The 27,560-nt window shown below is 35.5% G+C and overlaps 2 protein-coding genes across 2 annotated transcripts in view; one reads left to right on the plus strand and one right to left on the minus strand.

Annotated features, from left to right (window-relative positions):
• Positions 1 to 13,749, minus strand: part of LOC121374646 (GPI ethanolamine phosphate transferase 2-like) — a 44,503-nt gene extending 30,754 nt beyond the window's left edge. The window contains exons 1-2 of the mRNA XM_041501753.1: positions 13,456 to 13,749; positions 3,106 to 3,315 (exon numbers count right to left, since the gene is read on the minus strand). Coding sequence (XP_041357687.1) covers positions 3,106 to 3,315; positions 13,456 to 13,602 — 357 coding nt within the window. The 5' untranslated portion in view covers positions 13,603 to 13,749. The remainder of the gene's footprint in view (positions 1 to 3,105; positions 3,316 to 13,455) is intronic.
• A 5,923-nt stretch (positions 13,750 to 19,672) lies between these two features.
• LOC121375751 (protein KRI1 homolog) overlaps positions 19,673 to 27,560 on the plus strand; it is a 43,730-nt gene continuing 35,842 nt past the window's right edge. The window contains exons 1-4 of the mRNA XM_041503366.1: positions 19,673 to 19,787; positions 24,959 to 25,026; positions 25,913 to 26,012; positions 26,547 to 26,667. Of these exons, the coding sequence (XP_041359300.1) occupies positions 19,691 to 19,787; positions 24,959 to 25,026; positions 25,913 to 26,012; positions 26,547 to 26,667 (386 nt within the window). The 5' untranslated portion in view covers positions 19,673 to 19,690. The remainder of the gene's footprint in view (positions 19,788 to 24,958; positions 25,027 to 25,912; positions 26,013 to 26,546; positions 26,668 to 27,560) is intronic.

Raw genomic sequence — 27,560 nt, forward strand, 5'->3', positions numbered from 1 at the left:
TTAATCATCGGCTATTGGATGTCAAACATTTGGTAATTCTGACACGCAGTCATCAGAAGAAACCCGCTACATTTTTCCTAATGCAGCAAAGGATCTTTTGTATGCACTTTCCCACAGGAAAGCACATACCACAGCCTTTGAACAGTTGTGGAGCACTGGTTGGAACGAGAAAAAACAGTTGAATGGATCCATAAGGTGGTTCGATACTGCAACACAAGCACCTCAAGCGAGCACTCAATCGACTGAGCTATTCTCCATACAATATTCAATGAAAATGCTTGTAATAAGTAACAGTATGATGTCATCTTTTTTATTCCTCTTGACATGATGTCACTGACTTAGAAGCAAACTAAATGGCAAATACTGTAGTCTGTAAAAATTGTTAGCTGTTAATTTCTATTGCACATGCTATGAATATGATTGAACTTAACATTTGTGAAGTGGTGTTTCAACCTTAAATTGAATTATTTCGAAAAAATCACCTAGATTAATTTTGGACAAAAGAACATTCATGGGGTAGGTCTACAAGTCTATGCCTTTTACTAACATATTTTTACTTTTTTTTTTTATACAGACATAAAATAATATTCATTTATGAAAGGGTAAGTATTTTTTTTTTTTAAATACAAATTATAGCACTAGCAGTTAATGTTATTTAAAATTGTGTTTAAAAAATTGATAGTTATTTCCATCTTGTCTTCTTTATCAACTGTATTGTCCAAAAAAGTATGTTCTAAACAAAAATGGTGCATTTTAGATTGTGATACAATTATTTCTAATGAACTGTTGGTGCCATTTTGTAAACACAGACTACAAGAGCAGACAAGACGCAGTGATCGACCAGTGACTGGACCTTACTTAGGGTGGGTGGGTGCGATGTGTGATCGATCAGTGACTGGACCTTACTTAGGGTGGGTGGGTGCGATGTGTGATCGATCAGTGACTGGACCTTACTTAGGGTGGGTGGGTGCGATGTGTGATCGACCAGTGACTGGACCTTACTTAGGGTGGGTGGGTGCGATGTGTGATCGACCAGTGACTGGACCTTACTTAGGGTGGGTGGATGCGATGTGTGATCGATCAGTGACTGGACCTTACTTAGGGTGGGTGGGTGGGTGCGATGTGTGATCGATCAGTGACTGGACCTTACTTAGGGTGGGTGGGTGGGTGCGATGTGTGATCGATCAGTGACTGGACCTTACTTAGGGTGGGTGGGTGCGATGCGTGATCGATCAGTGACTGGACCTTACTTAGGGTGGGTGGGTGCAATAGTGTGATTGATCAGTGACTGGACCTTACTTAGGGTGGGTGGGTGTTCATTTTTGCCAACGAAGTGTTAAAAATTACAATGGCACGAAATAATAATAAAATAATAATAATGGTAATTGTTTTTAAAATTATTTACCGGCATATCAACGTTTAAATATAATGGAAGATGCAGAATTAATATACTAATAAAAACACCACACATGAGGCTAAGTGACAGCATACTGGATGAGTTCTCAGAATTTTGTCATTGTGGTAAATGCTGGTTGCCCACGACAGCATACATATATCGTCCGATTTATCATGACAATTAACCAATGGAAAAAAAAAGAGTTTTTATACCAGTTGTATTAAGAATTTTTACCTGGATATGGTGGATGGGTTACACAAGCAATACTATGAGAGGGCAGAGAGGTTGAAAACATGAACACTTAATTTGGAAATACAGTCAAACCCACTTATTTGCATAGCCTCCGTGTAGCTCGATCATATGCAATTATCGGGGTTAGTCGATTAACCGATAGTACCGACTTTCACTTTGTAACATCCATCAAACTACAAAAAAGCACGGGAGACAGTCTAGCACAGTGCAGTACTTCATACCTGAACTATTATAGTTAACACATGCAGTTGGATATATATAAATGTAAAAAGAAATAATAATAATTAAAAAACTAAAAATTATAATTAGTGTGACTTTTTTGTTTTAATCTGCCTGTAATCAATATTATTTTTTTAACATCTTTGTTACCTGTAGTGATTTTAAATTTCATATTAACCAATATATCTTTTCGACTTGCAAAGATGATTGGGACGGTGCGGTTGCGAATAAGCTTCATTCTGTCAAGGCAGTCCTGTGAGAGTGGCAGTCATCCTACAGGCGATGCAGGAAGGATGAAGTAGTCTTATGCCGTGCCCGCATCGGCCATACATATTTGACGCATTCATTTATTTTAAAGAAGGACCCTCCTCCTCAGTGTGAACACTGTCAGGGTACACTGACTGTGCGGCACATTTTGTTGGAGTGTGATCATCTCAAGCCGACAAGAAATGATATATTTGGCAACAGAAATGTTTTGGAATCGTTTAAATTCCATCCAATGTTAATTGTAAAGTTTTTAAAACACTTTGACTTCTATACAAAATTTTAAGATATACTTAACAATTTTATATATTGTATTATACCCCCCCCCCCCACAGCTCCTTACACTGTGGTTTTACATGAGTCTATACAAATATGTTCATATACTTACCATTTGTGACACCCAATAGTCGATATGTATTTTTGTGCTAGGGTGTCGTTAAACAAACATTCAATCAATTGTTACCTGTTATTATTGGGTGTCATTGTCTTTTAAACACAAACTATGTGCATAAAAAAAGAAAAAGGTACTGACCATCCAGTAGTGTAAACAAAGTGTATTATCCATGTAGTTAATGAGATAAACTTAAAACAACAGAATCATTACACAGTTTATCGGTGCACATGATTACAAAATTACATCAGTTTCCGGAATTACGGGGGCCGTTAATTGACTGAATGCACCATGACCATGTACGAGTTGCAGTGAAAACTGGTCTGATGTTCTTTTCATCACAAAAGGTGTGGCAAGCTTTGGCATTATTTGTGATCCCCAAAATAATGACTTGGCTATTGTTAAGCAATTAAAAGTTAAACTCGGCAATTAACCGGATGTTTTGTAGTGTTATATATAGGCAAATGGTTCTATGTTGGGTGAAAATAGTCGATTAACCAAAATTATGCTATAAACCGATCTGCAAATAACTGAAGTTGACTGTATATTATTACCAAATCTCATCCATGAGAATCGTAAGTACCTCTGTGTAGTCAGTGACAAAAAAAGACGTAGTTCCATCAAATCGGAGAAAGTGGTTCGGGAACAGACTGATCCAAGTATCGTCACCAAAGAACACTTGGGACATGTTTGCCATCTTGAACTGTGTAAGAATATTATCATCCTGAAGACCACTGACGCCGAAGTTGAGTACCACATCAACAAACCCAGGTATATCTCCAGTTGTAATAGCCTGAAAAAAATATAGTTTAACACCATACTTTACTATACTGACAAAAATTACACTTTAACAAGTAAAAATATATACTTATAATACACCTTTAATGTAAACCAAGATGATCTTACCCCATACCAAACAAGGTTACAACCTCAATAGATCCTTGTGTATTGTACAAGTTGTATTATACTCACAGTTGACTGCATATCTCTTATCCACTAACAGTACTACTTTTCAGATTTCTAAACATTTGCCCTAAACATTAATAATAATTGGAATAGCCCATAGCCCATATATAATTTTAAATATTTTTACAGACTTCAAAATTGCAGCAGAACACATATTTAACATACCAGTATATTGGAACATGTTTGACTGTATAGAGCCTTTCTCTGTGAAGTGTACAAAAACAATTCACTTTCAACAATATAACTGTCTTAACAGATAGTCTCTTTACCACATGCAAGTCTTCCTTGCCACCACCTAAAGTGTCTACATTTGAAGGGATGTCACATGTAAAATTAGTTTTTATACTTCTACTCATCTCACCTCAGTGGAACTAAGCATCATCTGAACCAAGGAGGTTTGCATCATCAATGTTAATATTATGAAGTACTTAGAAAATAATGAACGAGCTATGCAGAATTATGGATTATCTGTTCCAAGTGAATGAATGTTGTAAATCCGAGTCTCGGGTGAGGGTTTTAACTTTTATAACATTCATTCACAAGGGACAGAGAATTTGTAACTGCTCGTAGTGAGTTGGTAACTCTATTACCCATTGTCACTTTTAACTGGTTTTTAATATAAAAATTCCTCTGCCATCTACAACAAAGCCATCAGCTATTACGTCATGTGTTACGCACATTACATGACGTAATATATGTGAAGTCATGACATAACGATATTCTTTTTACTGCCAAATGTTTACAATACAAAATAAAACGACTGTGGATGCATTAGACAATTCTTATTTTTCTATGCTTTTAAAGCTAATGCTTATGAAAATATATGATTTAATTTTTATGAAACATACGAATGATATGAACGTTCAAATGATCACTTACCAAGGCAAAAGCTTATATTGTGGTACAAATAACTTCCTCAAAGACAATCAAGTATATTTTATTAATGATTTCAGAATTATAGTATGCGTATTTATAAAATATTGGATAATACTAGTAATACTCAGTTTTTGTCTTCCTCATGTGAAACAGACCAATTTCTTCTGCTGGCCGATAATGATTTTCATTGTCATACTGAGTTATAGATGCAATTTTGTATCAAAACAAAATTGTAGTAAGCCTTTTAAAGCACACAGCCAAATCTGTTGTTCTCATAACAAAATGAAGCCCAACTATTTATACTACTTATTAAGAGAAGAAACAAGTAGAATTAATAAACCGGCACCAATTAGTAACTGTTTGACTGCTGCAAAAAATCTTATAGCTGGCCCTTTAGCTATGGACCAATATATTTTTGTGTGCTGGGGTGTCAATAAACATTAATTAATAGACCTCTTTCACATTCCCATTGTGTATGTGTGCAAAGAGTTACGCCCTTGCCGAATTAGATGGTATCGAGGCTATATACAAATTGGGGAGCATGATCGACAGTTGTCATGAGCGTCGTGATTAGCTCTGTAGGAGCTGTGAATCTCTAGCGACTAACGTACATATTTCGTATAAGATGGTAAAATGGCTCTGAAAAAAGGTCTACTAAAGTTTACATCGGAATGGATTAAGACCAAAAGCAGTGAAAAATTAACTTAGACGAAGTCTCTGGAGCCGCCTGTCATTGTCAATGGTTTTTTAACAACGCAAAATTAAAAGATTCATACAATAAAATACTTTTAACAATTAGAATTATAGTTAAATGTTCACGCGGATTTCCAATGATGCTTAATTCTCCACATGTATCAGTATTTAAAATTTAATCAAATATGCCTCCCCTTTCCCCTAAAAAAACCCTAACTTACATAGACCTTTATCACAGCTCTATTTCCCCCTTATAGTTTCATTTAAAAAAAGACTGTCATACAACTACTAATCAATGTTACATGTCTAGTCACAAATTATTTATTTATTTATTTATTTTATTTTCATTATCATTTATATCAGATACATACAATTTCACTTGAAATAATATATTTACTGTTTTAAAACATATATATTTATTTATCTTATTATTTATATATGTGTATGTGTGTGTGTAGCGCTGTGACCTTATTTATTATTTTATTTATCTTATTTTACTTATTTATTTTATTATATTTCTTTCTTTCTTTTACTTTTCACTATTACTTATATCAGTCACATACAACTTAATTTTTTAAAATATTTATTTATTTATTTATTAGGCCCTATATTTTCTTTTTCATTCACTGTTTTAATTATTTCGGCTTAAATTCAGACTTGGCCTGTTTACTTTTGTTGATTGTCCGTTGTCCGAGGCATGGTATTTAATATGTTTGCTTCCAACATTCAAACAAAATACCTTATGACTGTGCATAATAAACCCTCATGAGTTTATAATAAAGAGACCATCTTGAGTTTGTAGCCATATTATCAAGCTGTTGGCTAGTCTAATCTGTTATAAATAAAACACTCATGTTTTTTAGGCTAAATAATCTTGCTTCAAATTTAAATAGCTGTATATGCAATACAATTATATTTCTGACCATTCTCAGGTCGGTAACAACCGAGAAGTCGGGTGTGTGCATCTGTAGCCCCAATTTTATAAACCTAGTTTAAAATTTGGCTTTTACCCCCCCCCCCCCCCCCCCCCCACCAACTAGATTGAGTCCCTCCTCTACAGATTGTGCCCCATCCCCTCCCCCAATTCCAGATATCATCCATACGAGCCTGATTCTAATGTTTTATAGTACCATAGCTCAAATTTCATATGTATCATTTAATTGTATTCCAAATACCGAACAAAATTTTAAATAACTTGGTGAAAAGAAATCCCAACAAGAATCCTGAATGTAGTTATCTGTATAATGCTTTATAAATATTTAAATCATGTTAAATACAATAAATATCTGTATACATACACGCGCGCACACATTAATATTATATCAGCCCATATCTGATATTTATGAATCTGAACCGATGGTTTCGCAGGTTTTAACAACCAAATATTTTTTATTTCGTGATAAGCAATAATTCACAAATGTCTCCAATAAGTCTTGTTGGATGTCAACAGAATTTTCGGGTTCCCTACTGATAGAATAATTAATCACAGAGATATTCACATTTCTATTGCATGGCCTCTCATTATCTATGCCCCCCAACTTGTACACAGGGCTATTTTTGCGAGATCTTGTGTGAGTTCGCGGTTTGCATCCTCGAGTTACCCCACAATTGGCACATGTGCAGTGGAATGAGAAAGAGGTCTATTGGACGACGAAAACAGTCCTCATCATGATCAAGTGAGTTTTATATTAGTGTGAAATAAAAGTTTTCATTGAGAGCAAATTAAATTTTAATTAAAAAAAATATACTGGACATACTAGTATATAGAAAAGAAACAACAGAATTACTAAAGGTTATAAGCTTTAACAGTCAGTAGTGCATCTTACTTTTAGCGCCAAACACGGGTGAAGTCCAGGCTAGACTGCAATTCTTTGAGTCTGTTGCATGATTTAATTTTCTCCTATCCCTAGCCATGCAAGACAGGTGTATTCCATGACATCAGCCCATGCGGAATAAATCGATCTTGCATGACCACGTGACATCTGTTGTTTGAGCTTATATTAAAATTATAATAAAAAAAAAATGTAGGTTTTTCATGTTTTCCCAAAATGCTTGTTTTTCATCTACTGGATGGGAGAAAAATAATCCTCCATTATGTATCCATGTGGGACAGGGCTATTCCACCCTCGGGTACATAATATTATGTCGGGCACGAGGCTTGCCTCGAGTGGAATAACCCTATCCCACATGGACACATATGAAGGATTCTTTTAATGTGGCGCCAGAGTGTTGCTTTGAATTCTTTTGATACTTAACACTTAATTATTATCTTTGAACAGATGCCCCTCGAGTTCTTCACCATTCAACTGCGAGTACGATGGAAGTGTTCCAGAGTTTTATTACCTATGTTTTTAGACTCAGATAATCGGCATCATTCCCCACCATTCACAAAGGCTATGTGTAGTACCCTGAATTGTAATAAATTACCTGAATTTTAATACCTGCCTTGAATTGTAATAAAACTGCCCTGAATTGTAATAACCTAGTGGACTTTAATTGTAACAAAGAATTGCCCTGAATTGTAATAACCAGAGCTGCCTTGAATTGTAATAATACACCGACTTGAATTGTAATAACACAAAAATGGAAAGGAACGTGTGCTTGAACGGGATCAACTGCGTAGATTGTAGGCCCCATGCATGTGGTTGAGTTAAAAGAGCATCCTTTTTATGTATGCCTCAATAGCTCAGAGTGCATCGTGGTTAGTCTTGCAATTTGCGGGCGATTCAGTGCCACAGGTTCAAGTCCCAGCAACGGCATGGGACAATTTGTGAGGCCAGAAAGGATTTAATTATCCCCTGCGCCAGTGTGTTAATATACATGTATGTAACAGTCAACCTAGACATATATACAATATATAGATATTCATATATCAATACACACTAGCCAGTGCCAGGTCTGCCCACTGTTTCATGCACCTAAGCGGGATCGACTGCGTAGATTGTAGGCCCCATGCATGTGGTCGAGTTATAAAGAGCATCCTTTTTATGGATGCCTCAGTAACTCAGAGTGCATCATGGTTAGTCTTGCAATTTGCAGGCAATTCGGTGCCACAGGTTCGAGTCCCAGCAACTGCATGGGACAATTTATGAGGCCAGAAAGGATTTAATTATCCCCTGCACCAGTGCGTATCTAACAGTCAACGTCGACATATATATACAATACATACATACATACACACACAAATTCCAACAAACTAATCCCGATAACATGCCAATATTTAAGGGAAGGCATGTATACACTACAATAAATGTCACACATATTTTATTTTCTTATCTAGTGGTGTAAAACATAATTTTTGTTATGCTATTATTAACTGAATAAATAATTGAATATATATACTAGTATGTGTATATATATATATGTATGTATGTATTGATGTATGAATATCTATATATTGTATGTATGTCGAGGTTGACTATTACATACATAGATGTTAACGCTCTGGCGCAGGGGATAATTAAATCCTTTCTGGCCTCACAAATTGTCCCATGTCGTTGCTGGGACTCGAACCTGTGGCACCGATTTGCCCGCAAATTGCAAGACTAACCACGATACGCTCTGAGCTATCGAAGCTTCCATAAAAAGGAAGCTCTTTTAACTCAACCATATGCATGGGGCCTACAATCTACGCAGTCGATCCTGCTTACGTGCACGAAACAGTGGGCAGACCTGGCACTGGCTAGTATGTATTGATGTATGAATATCTATATATTGTATGTATGTATGTATGTTTGTATGTATGTATATTATATATATACTCTTCAAAAGAAGAAACGCAAAACCACATTGTCGTAACATTTGGAGAATTGATTTAATTATTGAATGGTGAGTCCGATAATTACCAAACGTTGCAGGATTGTTCACAATTCACTCTAGTCCATTGTGAGTAAGTGATAGGACACACCACCAAGGTCAAGGTCATCTAGAGTCAATACCGGGTGTGGCCTCTTCGTGTGTTGACAACTGCCTGGCACCGCCTGCCCATTGAAGCAACCAGAGTACGGATGACGTCCCGGGGGATGGTGGCCCACTCGGCCTGCAAGGCTGCTGCCAGCTCGGGCAGGGTCTGGGGCTGTGGTTGTCGCCGTCGGAGGCCTCGGTCCAACTCGTCCCATAGATGCTCAATTGGGTTCAAATCCGGTGATATCGATGGCCAAGGAAGGACATTAATGTTGTTGTTCTGTAGGAAAGCCGTTGTGAGACGTGCTGTGTGAGGCCTGGCGTTGTCATGTTGGAACACTGCGTTGGCGTTGGCCATAACTGGAACGATGTGTGGCCGGAGGATCTGGTCAATGTAGCCCTGTGCATTCAGGTTGCCCTGCACGTGGACCAGGTCAGTTCTGCCAGTGTGTGAGATGGCTGCCCACACCATGACACTACCCCCGCCGAATCTGTCCACTTCCTGCACGCAGTTTGCCACATAACGTTCACGACGACGCCTATACACGCGACATCTTCCATCATGACGTCGGAGCAGAAATCGGGACTTGTCACTGAACCACACCTGTCTCCATCGCAGTTGAGGCCATTGTCGATGAATCTGGCACCACTGCAGTCGGAGTCGACGGTGTTGTGGTGTTAAGATGACACCTCGAACTGGACGTCTGGCACGAATTCCTACCTCACGTAGGCGGTTCTGTACGGTCTGGTCGGATATCCTGCGCAAACCTGGTACTGCTGCGGCTGTGGAGGTTGCAGTAGTCAATCGTTCCCGAAGATGGCGTACCCGGATGTAGCGGTCCTGCCCGGGGGTAGTGACCCGTGGTCGACCGGATCTAGGGAGGTCACGTGTTGATCCATGTTGCTGGTAACGGTCCCACAGTCTGGAGATGGTGCTTGGGGACACATGGAATGCCCTGGCAACGGCCGTTCTGGATTTGCCTGCGTCTAGTCGGCCGATGGCATTGTTTCTCTGCGGTTCACTGAGACGTGGCATGTCCTGGATTGTCAACTGTCGGCCAGATACAGAGGCCAGGCAAGCGAACACCCTGCACTTTTATACTGTCGGTGTTCATGTTGCACGTGCAGACAACGCATGTGCAGTGGTGACATGGTTTGCACGTGGCTGCGTTTTTGCGAATATTCACATTTTGGAACTTTATTGTACAGTAGCTGTGTTTTATCGAATGTAACCGTGGGAATGTGTTTGGGACATGCAATGACCTTATATTCACAAAGCATGAACCGGTAGGAAACATAAAATCGGAGTTATAACCCATTTGTACCCTTTTGCGTTTTTTTTTTTGAAGAGTATATGTATATACACATGTATATATTTTAAGACAATGTTTAGAGTAACACGTGGCTAATTAATGTGTATACCAATGGTATGCAGTTACAAAATTAGTTACGGGGAAATGTCCAAAGGTGCCGAGTTGTAACGGTTGAATAGTTGGTAAAGGATTCCCTGCCCAGCACAACCCAGATTGATAACAGTCAAACCTGTTGAGCAGCCATTTATCCTAAATGGCCACCTTATTGTACTCCCAAATCATCTAATATAAAACAAACTGACCTGTATGAAGCAGCCACTTGTCTTAAAAGGCCACAATTTTTACTCCCTTGGGTGGCCGAATAATACAGGTTTGACTATACATAATTAAACACACACACACACCCATACATATACATAACAACAACCCATATACTTTGTATAGTACTTTGGGTATCTAGGTCTAAATTATGGCTGTGAAGTGTGATACTTGGTATAGGCGTGTGTAGGAAAGAAAGAAAGTTTGTTGGATTTAACGACACCACTAGAGCACATTGATTTATTAATTATCGGCTATTGAATGTCAAACATTTCGTCATTGTGACACGTAGTCAGAGGAAACCTGCTACATTTGTCCATTAGTAGCAAATGATATTCATAGACAGGACAGTACATACCACAGCCTTTAATATACCAGTCGTGGGACACTGGCTGGGATGGGAAAAAGCCCAATATGAAAATTGTTCCACCAAGAGGATTGGATCCTGTGACCAACTCACCTCAGGCGAGTGCTCTATCGACTCAGCTAGATCCCGCCCCCGACATGGTTAAGGGCAACAAAGATACTAAGATAGAAAACATGCTGCCTCCACTCCTTGTGCTACTCTTGGCAATTAACAGCAAGGGATCTTTTATATGCACCATCATATAGACAGGATAATACATACCATCACCATGCCTGTTGTGGAATACTGACTGGTATGCCAAATAGCCCAGTGCGTCTACAAATGTATTTGCTGATAGTTGAAAGGAGAAGCCTATGTGGCAGTAATGATCGTCTTAAATACAATAAACTCAACAGCCTCAAATTGAAGAAATGCGGTGCGGTATCATTCAAGCACATGTTCCTTTCCATGTTTGTGTTATTACAATTCAAGTCGGTATCTTATTACAATTCAAGGCAGCGCTGGTTATTACAAATCAGGGCAATTCTTTGTTACAATTAAAGTCAGGTATTACAATTCAGGTAATTTATTACAATTCGGGGCACTCTACTATGTCGTTTTTTATTCCCAATTTTGGACTAAAAAATTCCCAATCCAAATGTAAATAATTAGTTTTTATTAAGATATATTTTTTAAAACGACACAGAATACCTGAAAACACCCCTTCCCACCAATAACATTTCATAATGCAAAATCAATATATTACTTTGAATATATTATATCACTCTTAATTTTAACTTTTGAACCTGAAAATTCCTCTTTTTCGTAAATTATGACACTAAAATTCCCAAAATAGGCCTACATACTGAGACGATATAGGGGAGAATCGGGTAATTGCAGACACTCTTTGCTTCCACTTGGAAACAGAACACTACACAATAACACCTACCTAAAATTTAAATGAACTTGATTGGCTTTTTGTCCTGTCACTATACATCATTAGGTAGATTACAATTTGTTACCGTAAATTACAATTATATACAAATGGTTAGAGGAGAAATGTGGACATGTCGGTAAAATGCAGACATGGTCAATGGATACAATTTTCTTTTTAATCCACAACATTTTAAACATTTATTTGTTACAGAATATAAATAATTAAATAAAAAAATCTCTAAAATTATCTTTGATCAACTTCTGAAGAAATAAACAGAGTAAAACAATAATTTTATGCAGTTAGGTTAAAGTTATTTTCCGATCCCAAATTTTTGTTTATTGTGTCATTCAAACCGCATTGATCCACATGTTGCTATTTCAAACACAACTGAAATGAAGTAAAATGAGTTTATTATTATTAATAAAAATATTGATTTAGAATAGATCCCTGCAGTGCTTATTATGTTAACATAGTCCATAATTAAACTGCTGTGGTTTATGTAGTCATTCAACTGCAGACAATGATATTCTGTTAATTTTATCAAACAATTATTATTGTTAATACAATTTTATTTTTTTCTCACAATTTTTATCCTCATTCTGAAACATTTTACTTGTAATTTGGTAGACATATCCAGTGAAAATGTTTGAAGAAATAAATTATATCACGTGACATGAAATACTATTTTTGTGTGTTATTTGTTTTTATTTTTAAAGTGACACTGAGATAAAAATAGAAACATGGATTTTCAAGAGCTGCAGTTCTGTCCAATGTATCGGTGCATCCAAGTATTTATAGACCATTTTCTATGTGAACACTGTGAAATACATTAATAAAATGTGTCTCTCACCAATGAAGCAGTACATAATCTGAAATACACTCCAAATTGTTTTTTGTCTGTAGTAAATAACCATTTTAAAATTGTGCATAAATGTAGGCACCCCCTTGTATCCAAAACGATTTGCATATCCGGTGATTCGGCGCAGTAGATGTGGATTGGTGACCCCGCTATTTATATACCGCCCATGACCTCACTCTGTAGCCCATAAATGCTACACTATTGTCCTGGGCAGGATTATTATTTTATTTTTTTGTCTTGTTAAAAATATTACTATAAAAATGAACAATCACACATGACCCATCTCATGATCAGTTTCAGAATAGTTTTTTTGAGTGGCACAGTACTGCAGATGCATACCTGTTCATTGTAATGCATAGATGCTGAACTGGAATGACTGTCAATTAAGGTGCACAACTTTCGATTTGTTTGCATTTGTCTGGGTTTTTCTTTTCAGTTTAAATAAAAATAAACAAAATTTTTTTAATACCGTTTACTATAATTAAAAAAAATGCTGGAACAGTGTTTTTAGAGTAATTTTAACATTCTTAATATCAATAGAAGCGCTGATATATATACCACTGTTACCAGCTATATATGTGGTCTCATTTGCAATTTGCAAACAATAAAATTAAATGTTTAATGTACGAAAATGGAATGTAGCGGCAGTATGGTCGAGATTGTTCACATTTTGCCAATGTCTACAATTACCTGTATCTCCCTTAGATGTTTGAACTACCCACCTTTATTCTTGGCAGTGTCACTGTTGGTGGGTGTACTTTCGCCAAAAAAGGCAAAGCTCTTCCTTTCTCAGTCAAAGAACTTACAAAATGCATTGACCCATTTTGTAAATTCAACACAAAATCTGCTCTCAAGGAATCAATAATCATTATAATAATTCTACTGAAACAACGAGTTGTTACTGTCAACGATGAGACATCTTTCTTTGCTCTTCCAGGAGATGCGGGAACTTCAAAAGTTTGGGCAAATCCTGAAAGACCTTTTTTAACTGGAAAGTAGCCCTTCAGAAATACGGAATAAAAAATAAGAATTATGACGGAAAAGTAAAACAAAATAAGATATTTACGTATTTTAATTTCCATATTAACAAACAAGAAAATAAAACAAATTTAAATAACATCAAGCATGGGCGCCGACATATTTTCCCAGAATTCCTTTGTTTAAGATCGTAGAGCATATTAGCTATTTTACCGGTAACCGCTTTTTAAGGGGAAATCAACTTTTATCTGCCAGAAAGACCTTTTTGGGTATGGCGCTATGGAATTGAATGCAACCACAGTCAACAGAGGGTATGAGTTACCTCCCCCAGAAAGAAAACGGGTTAAGTTTGGGGTTAGGGTTAAGAAAAGCATAGAATAATGATAAGAGTAATTAATTTTGTCAAAAGGTTAACTTAAAAAATTAAAATATGCAAAACAAATTGGATATGGCGCCATACCCGTTTTACCCTCTGACAGATACTCTGGTTACAAGCTGTACTTTACTATCAGTGTCGCAATATGGGGAAAATCTAAGAACAGTAGCTAGACGTACAAAATTTTACTCTGAGTCTTTGTTACCCTCTGGAATAATATACGGTCGTGGAATGCATAAAATTTATGTTAAAATTCCGGAAAGCTGAATCACTGACATGTTTTAAAATTCAATTTTAAAAATCAGACAAAGCTGTTCCAAGATATTTTAAATAAAGGGTTCTAGACACTGTAAACTTCGCCTAGAAATCATTATCTTAATTATCATAAATTATTTCGATATATCTCAGATGATCCACAGGTCTTGTTCTTGTGGGCATCCTATAATACGGGATGCAGTCGATTCGTCCACTGGACGATTCGTCCGCTGAAAATTCGTCCACTGAGGAACTCGAGACGATTCGTCCACTACAAAAAATCAGTTCCGGACGAATAAGCAATACATACAAAACTAATTTTTGATAATATACAGCTGGAGAAAGGAGATGGAGGCAAATATCATGACTGTTAGTAAACTGATCTATATCAATATGCCTTCTGCTAGACTACACATATTTAACCGAAGTTGCTTTTAACCTGGGTTAAATTGTATAGATGCATTTATGTAGCATATTAGAGGAAAATGTATTAATGAGATGGTTAAATGCCATATTCTCCATGTCGGTGTTTTTAGAAAGAAAAACAAATATAAGATATGGCAGATGAACATTTTATTGCAGGTAATTACTGAAGCATTTTGCACACACACACACACACACACACACACACACACACACACATAAAACAATTTTAAAGAAATAATTTCCTTTTACATGATCCATGTAAAAGGATTTTTAAAAATTGTTTTAAATACATACAGTGATACACATGTACATACTGTACATTTGTTTTCGTTTATTATCTATCTATCTATCTATCTATCTATCTATCTATGGCTATGTCTATATATATGTATGTCTATGTCTATATCTATCTATCTACATATATATATATATATGTATGTATGTATGTATGTATGTATGTATTGATGTATGAATATCTATATATTGTATGTATGTCGAGGTTGACTGTTACATACATAGATATTAACGCACTGGCGCAGGGGATAATTAAATCCTTTCTGGCCTCACAATTTGTCCATGCCGTTGCTGGGACTCGAATATATGTATGTATGTGTATGTGTATGTGTATGTGTATCTATATATATACATATACATATACATATACATATACATATATATATATATACACACACACATACAAGTAAATACTAAACACAGTCCATTATTGTAGTTTCAGAGATACAAGTATACCTTTTTTGTTTAATACATTATACATTTGGGCTATTACACGTCCGTAGGAACAATATCTGGAGTGAGGGAGGGGCAAAATCTCTAGTAGTAGGTATAGTCTTGGGAGGGGTGGGGGGAGAAGCCATATATATATATATATATATATATATATATATAGAGAGAGAGAGAGAGAGAGAGAGAGAGAGAGAGAGAGAGAGAGAGAGAGAGAGAGAGAGGAAGAAGAAAATTTAACCTATATTTTCGTACTGTGGGCCTGCTACAGACACATTTGCACACACACACACAAAAACAAATTATTAAAGTTTAAGCAAGAACTTATATTATAATTATTTTATATATGTAATTTAATGATATATACTTTTATTTTAAAAATTATAAATAAATAAATAAATAAATAAATAAATAAATAAATAAGATGTAGTAGCCGAAGTATGGCAAAATAAATACAAGTATAGAGAATGTCCAAGTTACTATAAAATTAGATTAAATGAAAAATGATGACCACACAAATTTGATGATAAAACGAGTATACTCTTTATTCGAGAACTGGATGCATCCGTTTCGTTTTTTCCATGTCGATGGTATTGTGTATTTTATTTATAGTATAATGTGGAAATTTTATCATTGCACTTGCTTTAACCATTTTGGTTGCTATTAACGTCGGTTAGTGTCGACAAGCAATAACATTAAACTCAACAATCACATTCTGTGTGGGAAGCCATGGCGTTCCATCAGGTTTGTCACGTTTTAGTGCATCTACCAAGAAGCGGCATCTGGCCCCGTGCCTATAAACCTTAAAGTCTAGACTTTAATAAAGTCCAGAATTTAACGTCATGGCAACGCCATTCAAATAGCATTACGTTAAAGTCTGGACTTTAATAAGTCTAGACTTTAAGTTTTATAAGCACGGGCCCTGGTCTCATCTTTTCGAAATTTATAAAACAATTTTTTTTTAACATCATATTATGATCTATGCAACCAACTGCGAAACATTTTGTAGGCAACTTGGCCGTTAACTGCTGTAAATGATCGACTAAAGTTGCCTCATTTCACTATCAAACCATAGGTAACTAAGGAAAAGCTTTCACCGCGTCACGTGACAAACAATGGCGGCCAGGGGTCGAAGTACCCGTATGTTCGGTTCCGAGAATACAAACAGTTAATAAAAATCTGGATATTAATGTTGAATTCTAACTCTATTTTACTTTTTTGGTTATAGTATACCACAAATAATGTTAAGAAACGATTACAATGTCAAAGAAATAACTATTAATATGTTTGAAAAAAATGCAGTCATCGAGTGGACGAATTGTCCGAGGTGAATCGTCCGTGGACGAACCGTCTGGAAAGCGAAGATACAGTAATTTCATGCTCTACTGTACGGTACCTTGTACAATGAACAAAGAAACAATTTCATGTCAAACTATTTACATCTAAATTATGAAATGATTTTTAGTGAACACGAAAATGAAGAAATTATTAAAACTACTTTAAAATTCATAACTGCTACTAAACGTTTTTGCTAAAGTTAACACATAAATTTATGCTAGACATCACCCAATCCAATGTAAAAGTTCTGCAGTTTTATACCCCTCTGTTTCTCTACCCCTTCTTTTTCTCTTTCTTTGTTCAAGTCTATGCAAATCTGTAGTAGGCCTATTTTAATATACATATATCCTCTTGTAAAAGGTAGGGAGAGGTCAGATAGGCAAAGCCTGTTGACCAATCCAATTTTGTTTTGACAAATAAATATTGTTTAACACGAAGCACTGCGTCCAGTTAGCAACCCGTGGAGGGGAGGTCGGAAGCATACTGGGGCGAATTGGTAGGGGCGAGTAAGTTTTATGGTGAGTTTACCTGCTCTTAAAACAGTTGTCTCTAGTTGTGGGTATCTAGTTCGCCCACATGTACATAGCTACGGTCGTGGTATGTGCTGTCCTGTTTGTGGAAAAGGAAATATTATAAATCCCATACTGCTAATGGAACAATGTCAGCGTGTAAGCTGTATTTAAAAACCATTGATTTCACTTGTCCTATCCTAACCGCACGCGTACAGAGCGACAGATAAATCTTCTAAAATAATTGCTTAGTAATCGAAGTAGTTTGTTTTGTTTAATGACACCACTGGATCACATTGATTTATAAATCATCGGCTATTGGATGTCAAACATTTAGTAGTAATTAGGGATATAGCACATACCAGAATTTAGTGAATAAGATAATGAAGAAATGATTAAAACTACTTTAAAATAACACACACACTTTTTATGCTAAGGTCCTCCCCCTAAATTTTGCGACAGTTATTTTTTTAATTTTATATTCTAATTTGTTACGTTGGAGAATCCGAGGAATCCCTTCAGGAACGTTTGTAGCTTTCGGCCACATCTCAATGCCCCACCTCCAATGGATTTTTGGATCCGCTACTGAATGTACAAGTTCTACAGTTTCCTACTCACCATACCACCCTTTTAACTTCTTTATACCTTCTCTTTTTCTTCATCTTATGTAAGTATGTTAATTAATGTTTTGTGTAGGCAGCTAGGCTATCCTAAAATGTATCCGCTTGGAAAATGTATGGAGAGATCTTAATTAAGCCTGTTTAAATAAAAAAAACAATACAATAAAATGCGCCATGGACGGGCGTGTCATGCATATACTTTAACCATAGGTTTTTGCATGTGAACCTGGTATACGCTGGACCGGCCATCGCATATCTATAGAACAATGTGATAAAATAATAAAAATTAATTTTAAAAGAAACACAGCATTAAGAATGTAATGGCTGCCTGTACTCCAATCTAAATCTAAATCTCATTTTAAATTTTAAAAAATCTATTCAGACATTTATCCACATTTGTTAAAAACTATTAAATATTGCATTTACGAGGACGTGGTTTAATACAGAGACAAGAAGTCTGATAATATCTAGTCGGGCTTTTTTTTTCTTCTGCTTTTTAAATTGAGACGCCTTTTGCTACCAGGGTTAAAAACCTGTTGCTTTCTGAGTGGGCGGAATTTAGCTCAGTCAATTAAGTGCTCGCATGAGGTGCTTGCGTCGCAGGTTCGAATCACCTCGGTGGATCGAATCATAGTCACTTCAAACCCAAGTCATATCGTACCATCCATTTCGTACTCTGCTGCGTACCATTGTGAAAAGTCATTTCGTACCCCCGACATTTCTTACCCTAGTCATTTCATACCAAGCCTATATAAAAAACGAATTATACCAGTATATAAAAAAACGAATCGACTATAGCATAAAAGCAGTGTTTTAAAAAATAACTTTATTTGGACAGCTTAAAATTCAGAACACGTTACTGTTCAGCATATCGTTATTGATACCCATAATACCTGTCAACTGTTATATGCTTCAAGTCAAGCTGTTTTCAGTGAACACTATCTATTGGTCTGAAAATTAATCAATATATTTTACAACTTACAAACATTTTATGATTTTATTTTCAAAAGAAGATTTTGATGTAATTTATTGCACAGAGTATAGACCCTACACTAGGCCTACCATAACAAGGACAAAAATAGAAACCCAATGAAACTATCGAAAAACCCCCACATGACGATACATAAACAGGTTAAGTAATAATTTTATTTGTAATATTCTAGTTGGGTTTTTTCAAATTGTTATGCCATGGTACGATATGACTTTCAATTATGGTACGAAATGACCAAGGTACGAAATGACTAGGGTACGAAATGATTTTTTTTACAATGGTACGAAATGACCAGGGTACGAAATGACCAAGGTACGAAATGACTTTTTGCAATGGTACGAAATGACCAGGATACGAAACGACCAAATTAGGTACGAAATTACCATGGTACGAAGTGACTACAACCGGTGGCTCCATTCAACTAAATTGTTTCTTTTTTTCTCTCTTTCAAACCAGTGCACCACAACTCATTCAACTGGTCAAAGGCCGTGGTATGGGGTTTCTCTGATGACTACGAGTCAGAATTACCAAATAATTGACATCCAATAGCTGATAATTAATTACTCGATGTGCTGTAGTGGTGTCATTAAACAAAACCAACTTTATTGGTTTCTACTACTGAGCAGGTTAATTTTGGGCAATTTGTTTTGATAATTTTTCCGGCCCTTCGGCCCAATAGTAACAAAGTCAACTTCCGGGCACGACTTCCGACTTGGAACAAGTATGGACGACAGCAGTGATGATGGTAGTGATTTTAAAATTAACAAAGCATACGCTAAGAAGTATAACAAATGGAGACAGAAAGAAGAACTTCAGAAATGTACTAATTATTTTTTATGATAAATTTATGAGGTTAAAATGTAGCTTGGACGATGTACCCACAAAAACAGGTCTTATTCAATCGCTGCTAACCCAAAAGCCAAAGCCAAAGGGCAAGGCTGAAACAGTTACGGTGAAAGGGTGAAGACAGGGCAAAATATGCGCCCGCCCTCCCACCACCCCTTCATTCATTCAATTATAAGCCCCATAAAAAAATCACTCTTTACATTGATGAGGGAGGGTGGGTGGGAACCTGGGCCCCGTTCCACGAGCGAATTGTAGCTACGGTTAATTGTAGTGATTTAAGGTGAGTTTTACAACTGGCACCGTAAACTTTACAGCAGTTCCACAATGCAACCTTGTATGGTAGTCGTAAGTGCCCCTTTAATTATTAATAGATTCTTTGCAAAGAAGTGCGAATTAGTTAAATTGTTTACTGACTTTTTGGAACATCATCATGTTGGATGTATTCATTGGTATGGTACAACCATGAAGTAACTTTGTCAGTTTATTCGGTAAGCGATATTTCCTGAATGCATAAGACATGAGAGTTATCTCCCTTATTTTCGTGTGAAGGTCGTTAGGCTTAGACTGTTTTTCATTGATCACAGAGTTTTATAAAAGGTATTTGGTATATATTGGATCCATTTTTCCACAAAGAGTTAGTATCCTTCTTAGAAAATTATCAAATCATCATCTAACTGCCATTTGACAGCTACGTTAGTGGCTTACAACTGCCTCGTACCAATTGTAAATTTTCACTGTAATTTACGACGATAGTAAGCTACGCCGCGTCGTGGAACGGGCTGACGATCGTAGAAAAAATTTAAGGTCTCGATGGTAGGTATTTACGACAATAGTAGGGCTAAGATCGCTTCGTGAAACGGGGCCCAGGCGGATATTTTTGTTTGTAAACAATTTTGAGAGGTGAAAGTAGTTCACCAAGGTAAACATCTACGGTCTGCTTTTTAACATTTTGACATTTATTGGACCTCCGGTATTTATGAGTTTAACAGCAAAAACAAGCGTGTGCTTTCCACCCAGATTTCAGGCGGAATCAATACAATCATGGAATTAATTATTTCGTGGCGAAATATGAGGTGTACCAATAAATATAAACACTTACTGTATAAAGAAAACTTCCTGAGTTATGTTTTACGCATAAATAGACAGTTTGTCCAAATACTAATCCTGCATTAATCCAATTTTCAGTTACAAACAAAATCTCGAATATTCCCGCTAGCCATTGTAAGTACATTAAAAATGTGATTGAAAACTGTTGGCAGAATAGGATTATTTTTACAATTATTTGTCTCAGGTTCACGATTTTCTTCCACAATATACAACATTTAATGGAATATCACGTTTCATAACAATAATAATAATATTAAATAAATAATAATAAATAAACTAATTAATTAATATTTTTTAAAAATCAATTAATAAATAATAAATTATTAATATTAATAATAAAAACTAAATAATATCATAAAATTAATTAATACTTAATTGATAAATAATAAAATAACAATAAATAAATTATTGATTTAATAATAATAATAATAATAAATAAAAATGTGCTTTTTTCATTTATAAATGTTTCCTTCGCACGCACGCACGCATACGCACACCTTTTCCCAGAACTTGCTATAAAAGATTAATAGAAATATTAAGAAAGACTAATGAAACTATTATAATCAAAGAGTTTTTAGGTTGTGGGGTTGGGGGTTGTGCAGGTTTATTAAAAAATATTTATAATAATATTTTTTTTTTAATGAATAAAAACCTTAAAATAAGTCCTAATAACCAGTAATTATAACTAAAAACATAAAAAAAAGAAGAGCAAAAATTAATAATAAATAAATAAAACCCTTAAAATAACTAATGACCTGCAATAATAATTTTTAAAAAAAAGAGAAGAGAAAAACCTTTGAAACACATGTAACCAATGACCTATAATAATAATATTAAAAAAAAAAATCTAAAGGAAATAATAAGTTTTAAAGTAAATAAATGAAAGCCTTAAAATAAGTAATGACCTGTACTGACAATAATACATTTTTTTTATAATAATAAAAAATAATAATACCCCCCCCCAAAAAAAAAACCCCACCCCAACAACAACAAAAAAACAAACAACCTTTAATGGCATAAATATTAATAATGCATATAATGCAACCCACACAAAGCACATATATAGAAACAAAAATAACAAAATGAATAATCAGTTCCAATACCATTCAGTTCCGAAATATTTCTTTTTATTGGCTGTATGTAAAATGTTTGATACGAATAATTGTCGTTCCGCCATATTTTCATTTCGCATTTTCGATGTGCCAAAATAAAAATAACTTTTAAATGTGAAAATGTGTCATCTTCAAACATCTAATCCTGGAAAGGTTACCAAAAGTATTGTAATTAATATTTTAGTCTAAAATTTATTAAATATATGTTGAGGCTCTTAAATAAAGCACATATGCCTGATTTATTAAATCGTGATTGCAAATGGAAAATTCTACCCAATGGATAAACGTTACGGCACAGCAATAAACATCACAATAATGAATATCGTGCCGGAGACGTTTATCTTGATGAACTAAGGTGAAAGTAGTTCTACATCATCGGTATGTAATTTGCATACTTGATACTACAACATATTCATTGTTAAGGGTACAATTAATTTTCTTTTAGAATTATCAATAATTATATCATAATTTCAAAATAAATCATTCACCTGCTTTCGTGTATATAAACGCGAAGTAGGTCAGCCTTATTTATATTAAGAATGTTAAAATCAGTCTTAAAACGGCTTTCATGCATTTTAAAAATTATAGTAATTATTTTTTTCGGTTATTTTTATTTAAACTAAAAAGAAAAACACAGACAAATGCAAACAGAACAAAAGTTTCACAATTCACAATTGTCACGTTGTTATAAAAAAAGAAAAAAAGAAAACCGAAATAAGATCCATGTCGTGTGTGCACAATCTACCCGAGAAAAAATCCATGTAGGCCGTCTTAGCCATGCATGACAATGAACATGTATGTATCTGCAGTACTGTGCCACTCAAGAAAACGATTCTGAAACTGATCACGAGATGGGTCATGTGTGATCATTAATTTTCATAGTAATATTTTTTAACAAGACAAAACAAAAAAGTACTAAAATAATCCAGGGACAATTATAGTTTAGCGTTTATGGGCTACAAAGTGAGGTCATGGGAAGTTTATAAATAGCGGGGTCACCGATCCACATCTGCTGCACCGAATCACCGGACATGCAAATCGTTTTGGATACAAGGGGGTGTCTACATTTATGCACAATTTTAAAATGTTTATTTACTACAGACATAAAACAATTTGTAGTGTATCTCAGATTATGCACAGATAAACATCTTCACTATAGAAATAGGACACAATATGCCCTTACACATAACAGAGAATTAGACATAACCATTTGTGGGCGGAAAATTGCAGTTTGTGTGCATACGTCTGACACCATGCATATTTTCCCCTATGCACTTAAAGTGACATAACGGAATAAAGTTTATATATAACAATGGTACCCTAGTTGATTCTTACAATGTATACGTAACAATAAAAAGTTCTGGAACTTTTTATACATTTATGTAATGCTTGGCTGAAGTGTCTGAAATGTACGTCCGACACCACCGAATTGCCCATATTTTATACCAGTAACGTCGATATCACTTTCGGGTCCCCCTCTAAATTTATGTAATGTCCCCACGCACTCCACCGAGGGGTGGAGGGGCTGGGTTTTATCTGGGGATTTTTTTGGCTATACAAATGTAATATTAATGTGTGTGGACACACACAAATGACAGGCTGAACTTTCCCCTGCATGTAGAACTGGATTCAACTGGGTTAAGTTATAATCAAGCCAACCTTTGGACGGAAAAACATGCAACAGTACACTGGGTTTTTAACGCTATACATTAAACCGAATGACCATTTTGCGAATCAGTCAAAACAATTTGCAAACATTTAGCGAAAAAACTACTGTCTGGACATTTTCGAACTGAGCACCGTCTAGACTCCTGCTTCTACTAAATTCTGACTCGGGATGGGCGTGTTCAAAACCCTAGTGGTATATGGGCACGTTAAACTAGTTATCATCATCATCATCATCATGCACACGTGCCTGCAGTGATACTGTGTGTGGTAGCTCTGTAAAAAAAAACGAAAACCCAAAAGACAATTATTTTTTTTTAAATCATATTAATAATTTTAAAAATTGTAGTTCATGTTCCGACTGTTTATTATTTTATTTCAGCGTATTCGCCGTTATTTAGTTATGAAATGATATATATTTTAATTATTTGCCATGTATATAGCCGGCTCACATTTGCCAAGTCTCTGTACACTGTAGTTGTATATATAAAATTCAAGGATACCATACACTGCTGTCGTGCATATAGCCTCATCACTACGAGTTGGTTTTGCCGTACGTTTTATGACTTTTCACAAAAAGAGTTCCAAAATTTTAAAATGAAGTGTATCATGGAATTCCCTCGATCGTGGTTCAATTAAAATGTTTTGGATGATACAATAACAAGGTTTGGTATGCCAAATGAATGTAATTTCCATTTATAATCCACATTTAGAGAAATACGGCTCACTAAATCCGTCACTGAGAGCTTTTAATAAAAAAAAACAACTTTCCAATTTCTTCCACGATATCTGTCTTTTTGGACCCTTTTGTCAATTTCCTCCAACTCTCTGAGCTGTCCACACCATCGCCTACCTGTCTCAACTTCCTCCACGGGTGCCGTCTCTGTACTTCCCTGCACCCACCTGGTATCCTTGTCGTCTGTCGCTAATAAAGCTGGTCTGACCCACCGCACTAATGACCGCCGTGAATGACAGATGTGTGCCACGGATAGCCACAAGAGACAAGCACCTGTCACAGTTCGAGACACAAGGACTGGGATATGTAGGTCGACAACGAAAGAACTTGAAAGATAGGAGGAGTTGCCAGATCGGGAAGAAATGAGATAGAATTCAGAGAAGTAAAAGGAAAGGGGGCAGTGGGATAAAAAAGATTTTTTTTTTTAAATTGTATATTTATGTTTCCTAATATATGATTTATGTTATAGGCATGTCCAATGCTTTAGCAAAGTAGTTATGTCATAAATGTATATTTCTGTTTTAGTGAAAGATCTGTATGGAAGTGATGAAGACACAGATTCTGATTCGGAAACCGAAGATGAAGATGCTACGGTAAATGTATTTCTAAAATTGTCAGTCATTTTTATTTTGCCCTGACTGTCTTTCCTGATGGCGCTTTTGGAAGTTGTGACAAACATATATTGTTTTAAACAGACATGTATTACAGGGTTGAAAATTAACTCATGGTCGCAAGCAGGGCCTGTTGAAGAAAAACTTAACACGCCCTTCTCGAATTCAACTATCCCTTCAATTAATGCATTAAAATTTAACTGCATAGCCAAAATCAAAACAAGAATGTTCTTTTTTTAATATTAACCATGTGCACATTAGGGTTTCCACGAGTACTTGTTCATGGGCCGAGTTTATCAAGACGCAAGTCTTAAAATTCAAATATTAATACATGTACTACATGATTATTGTAATAATATATCATTCCACGCAATTTACCACATTTGAAATTGTAAATTACTTACCACTAAATTAAAGATTAAATCAGATATAATTATATTTTTAAAAAGTTACTTATTGCAATATTTGTAAACAAATGGTCTACAAAATTTACAAAATGGAAGTTACTAACTTACTGTGAACTGTAATATGCTTTCTTAAATGTCAATAAATGTGCAGTGACCTCGGTTAATTTACATCTTAATTTGCAAAGTTATTAAATTCTGAAATTATGTGATCTGAAAAATATCACATACTTTGATTACACTGAATATGCTAGCTATTTTATGATAAATACTAGGACGATATTTTTTGTTGTACATTATTATATCACTAGTCCACATATTACTATAACATTAGACTACCATAAACAAATACTGGTTTTATATAAACTTTTTAAAATGTACTTGTACCCCAACCATCACTTCACGTATCATTTAGGCCTTCTAGTTTATTATGTTCGTACAAAAGTAATTTTCATCTTTTACAGGCTCTGACAGCTCAAGTGGAGAAGGACTGGTTACGTGCTTTTGCTGCAGTCAAAACAAAAGATCCTCGTATTTATGAAAAAGATAACAAGTTCTTCCACAGTGAGTAGACATTTGAAAGAAAGTTTTGTTTGGCTAGTTAAAAAAGATATTGTAGCAAAACAAAAAAAAGTAGTTCTCTGGTCAGACCAAAGTTCCAGAATTGATGCATCGATGCAACTTTGCCTTCTTTTTTTTTAAAGCATGGATTGTACAGAAAAGGTGGGTATATTTGATACCAAAATAAGGGGCATATTTAAATTGAAATCAGAATGCACGTCCTAGTTCATGCGCAATGACATTTTGGCTCCAAATGCGGTTTTATGTCATAGCAAGAAAAGCCAGCAAAAGTCATACCACGGGAAATAATAATAAAAAAAATTTGATTATAGAGTTGGCCAAAATGATAAAAATTAATTAGAGCAATTTGTAGGAACTTAATATTTGATTAATATTTAATAGTCGCATGTTTTGACTAAACGTTATGTTTCAAGCTCAGTTTTCTGGACACATCTTAGCTATGTTGGACGTTTGGCAAGGACTGGAGTTAATGTTTAGTAATAGATGTTGACATGTTTTCATTTCTGATTATTTGAGGTGGCACCAGTGATTCAAATGAAGATGAAGCAGTGTTGAAGAAGAAGAAAAATAAGAACAAGACCGAGAAGCCATTGTTTCTTAAGGACTACGAGAGGAAGCTCATCCTTGAGAAAGATGGGTTAGACATTACAGTTTTATTTATGTATGCAGAGAATAACTGACTAATAACTTATGGATTCAGTTAGTGCTATGGAATATAAAAAATGGGGATATGCCATACAGAATTCTTCATTTGTTATGAACAGAATAAAACTTCGTCCCAACGAAAACAGTGGGGAAAACATCTTTATTATTAAGATCAAGGAATAGTCACTTTTCGCACCCTTGTTTTGCCTTCGTACCTAATAAATATAGCATATTCTACCACAGTTTCACTTCAGTTCCATATTTTAGTTTGCCTTGAGATATTGAGCTGAAATTTTGTGCATTTCTACCATGTACAGTTAGAGATCAAGTTTGACTTTCATGGCAATTTACCCATTTTTGACAGTTATGACCCGTAAATTTATGAGATATGGAAAAAAAAATTCCAGTCTTTATTTTGTGCAATACCTCAAGGTAGCACACACATTCCCCAGACTGACCACTTCGGAGAGTGTTCAGTGATTACTTCTGGCATTGTTAAGAGGCACCTGTAACCACCTACTATGCACCCCTACTACTAGCGGTCGTTAGTGCCATGGGTCAGACCAGCTTTATAAGCAACAGAGGACGAGGATGCCAGGTGGGTGCAGGGAAGTACACAGAGACTGCACCTATGGGAGAAGTTGAGACAGGTAGGTGATAGTGTGGACAGCTCAGAAGACAGAGTTGTAGGAAACTGACAGAAAGGGTCAAAACCGATTGATATTGTGGGAGAAATTGAAAAGTTTTTTTATATTAAGATAATAAGAATGATATGCAATTTACCAATTTTTAACAGTAGTTATGGCCCCTGACTTGGAAGATATGAACAATTGTTTTCCAGATTTTATTTGCAATGCCTGAAAATATTGACATCGAATTTTGTAT

The sequence above is a fragment of the Gigantopelta aegis genome, chromosome 6, assembly GCF_016097555.1.
Source record: "Gigantopelta aegis isolate Gae_Host chromosome 6, Gae_host_genome, whole genome shotgun sequence".
Taxonomy (NCBI): Eukaryota; Metazoa; Mollusca; class Gastropoda; order Neomphalida; family Peltospiridae; genus Gigantopelta; species Gigantopelta aegis.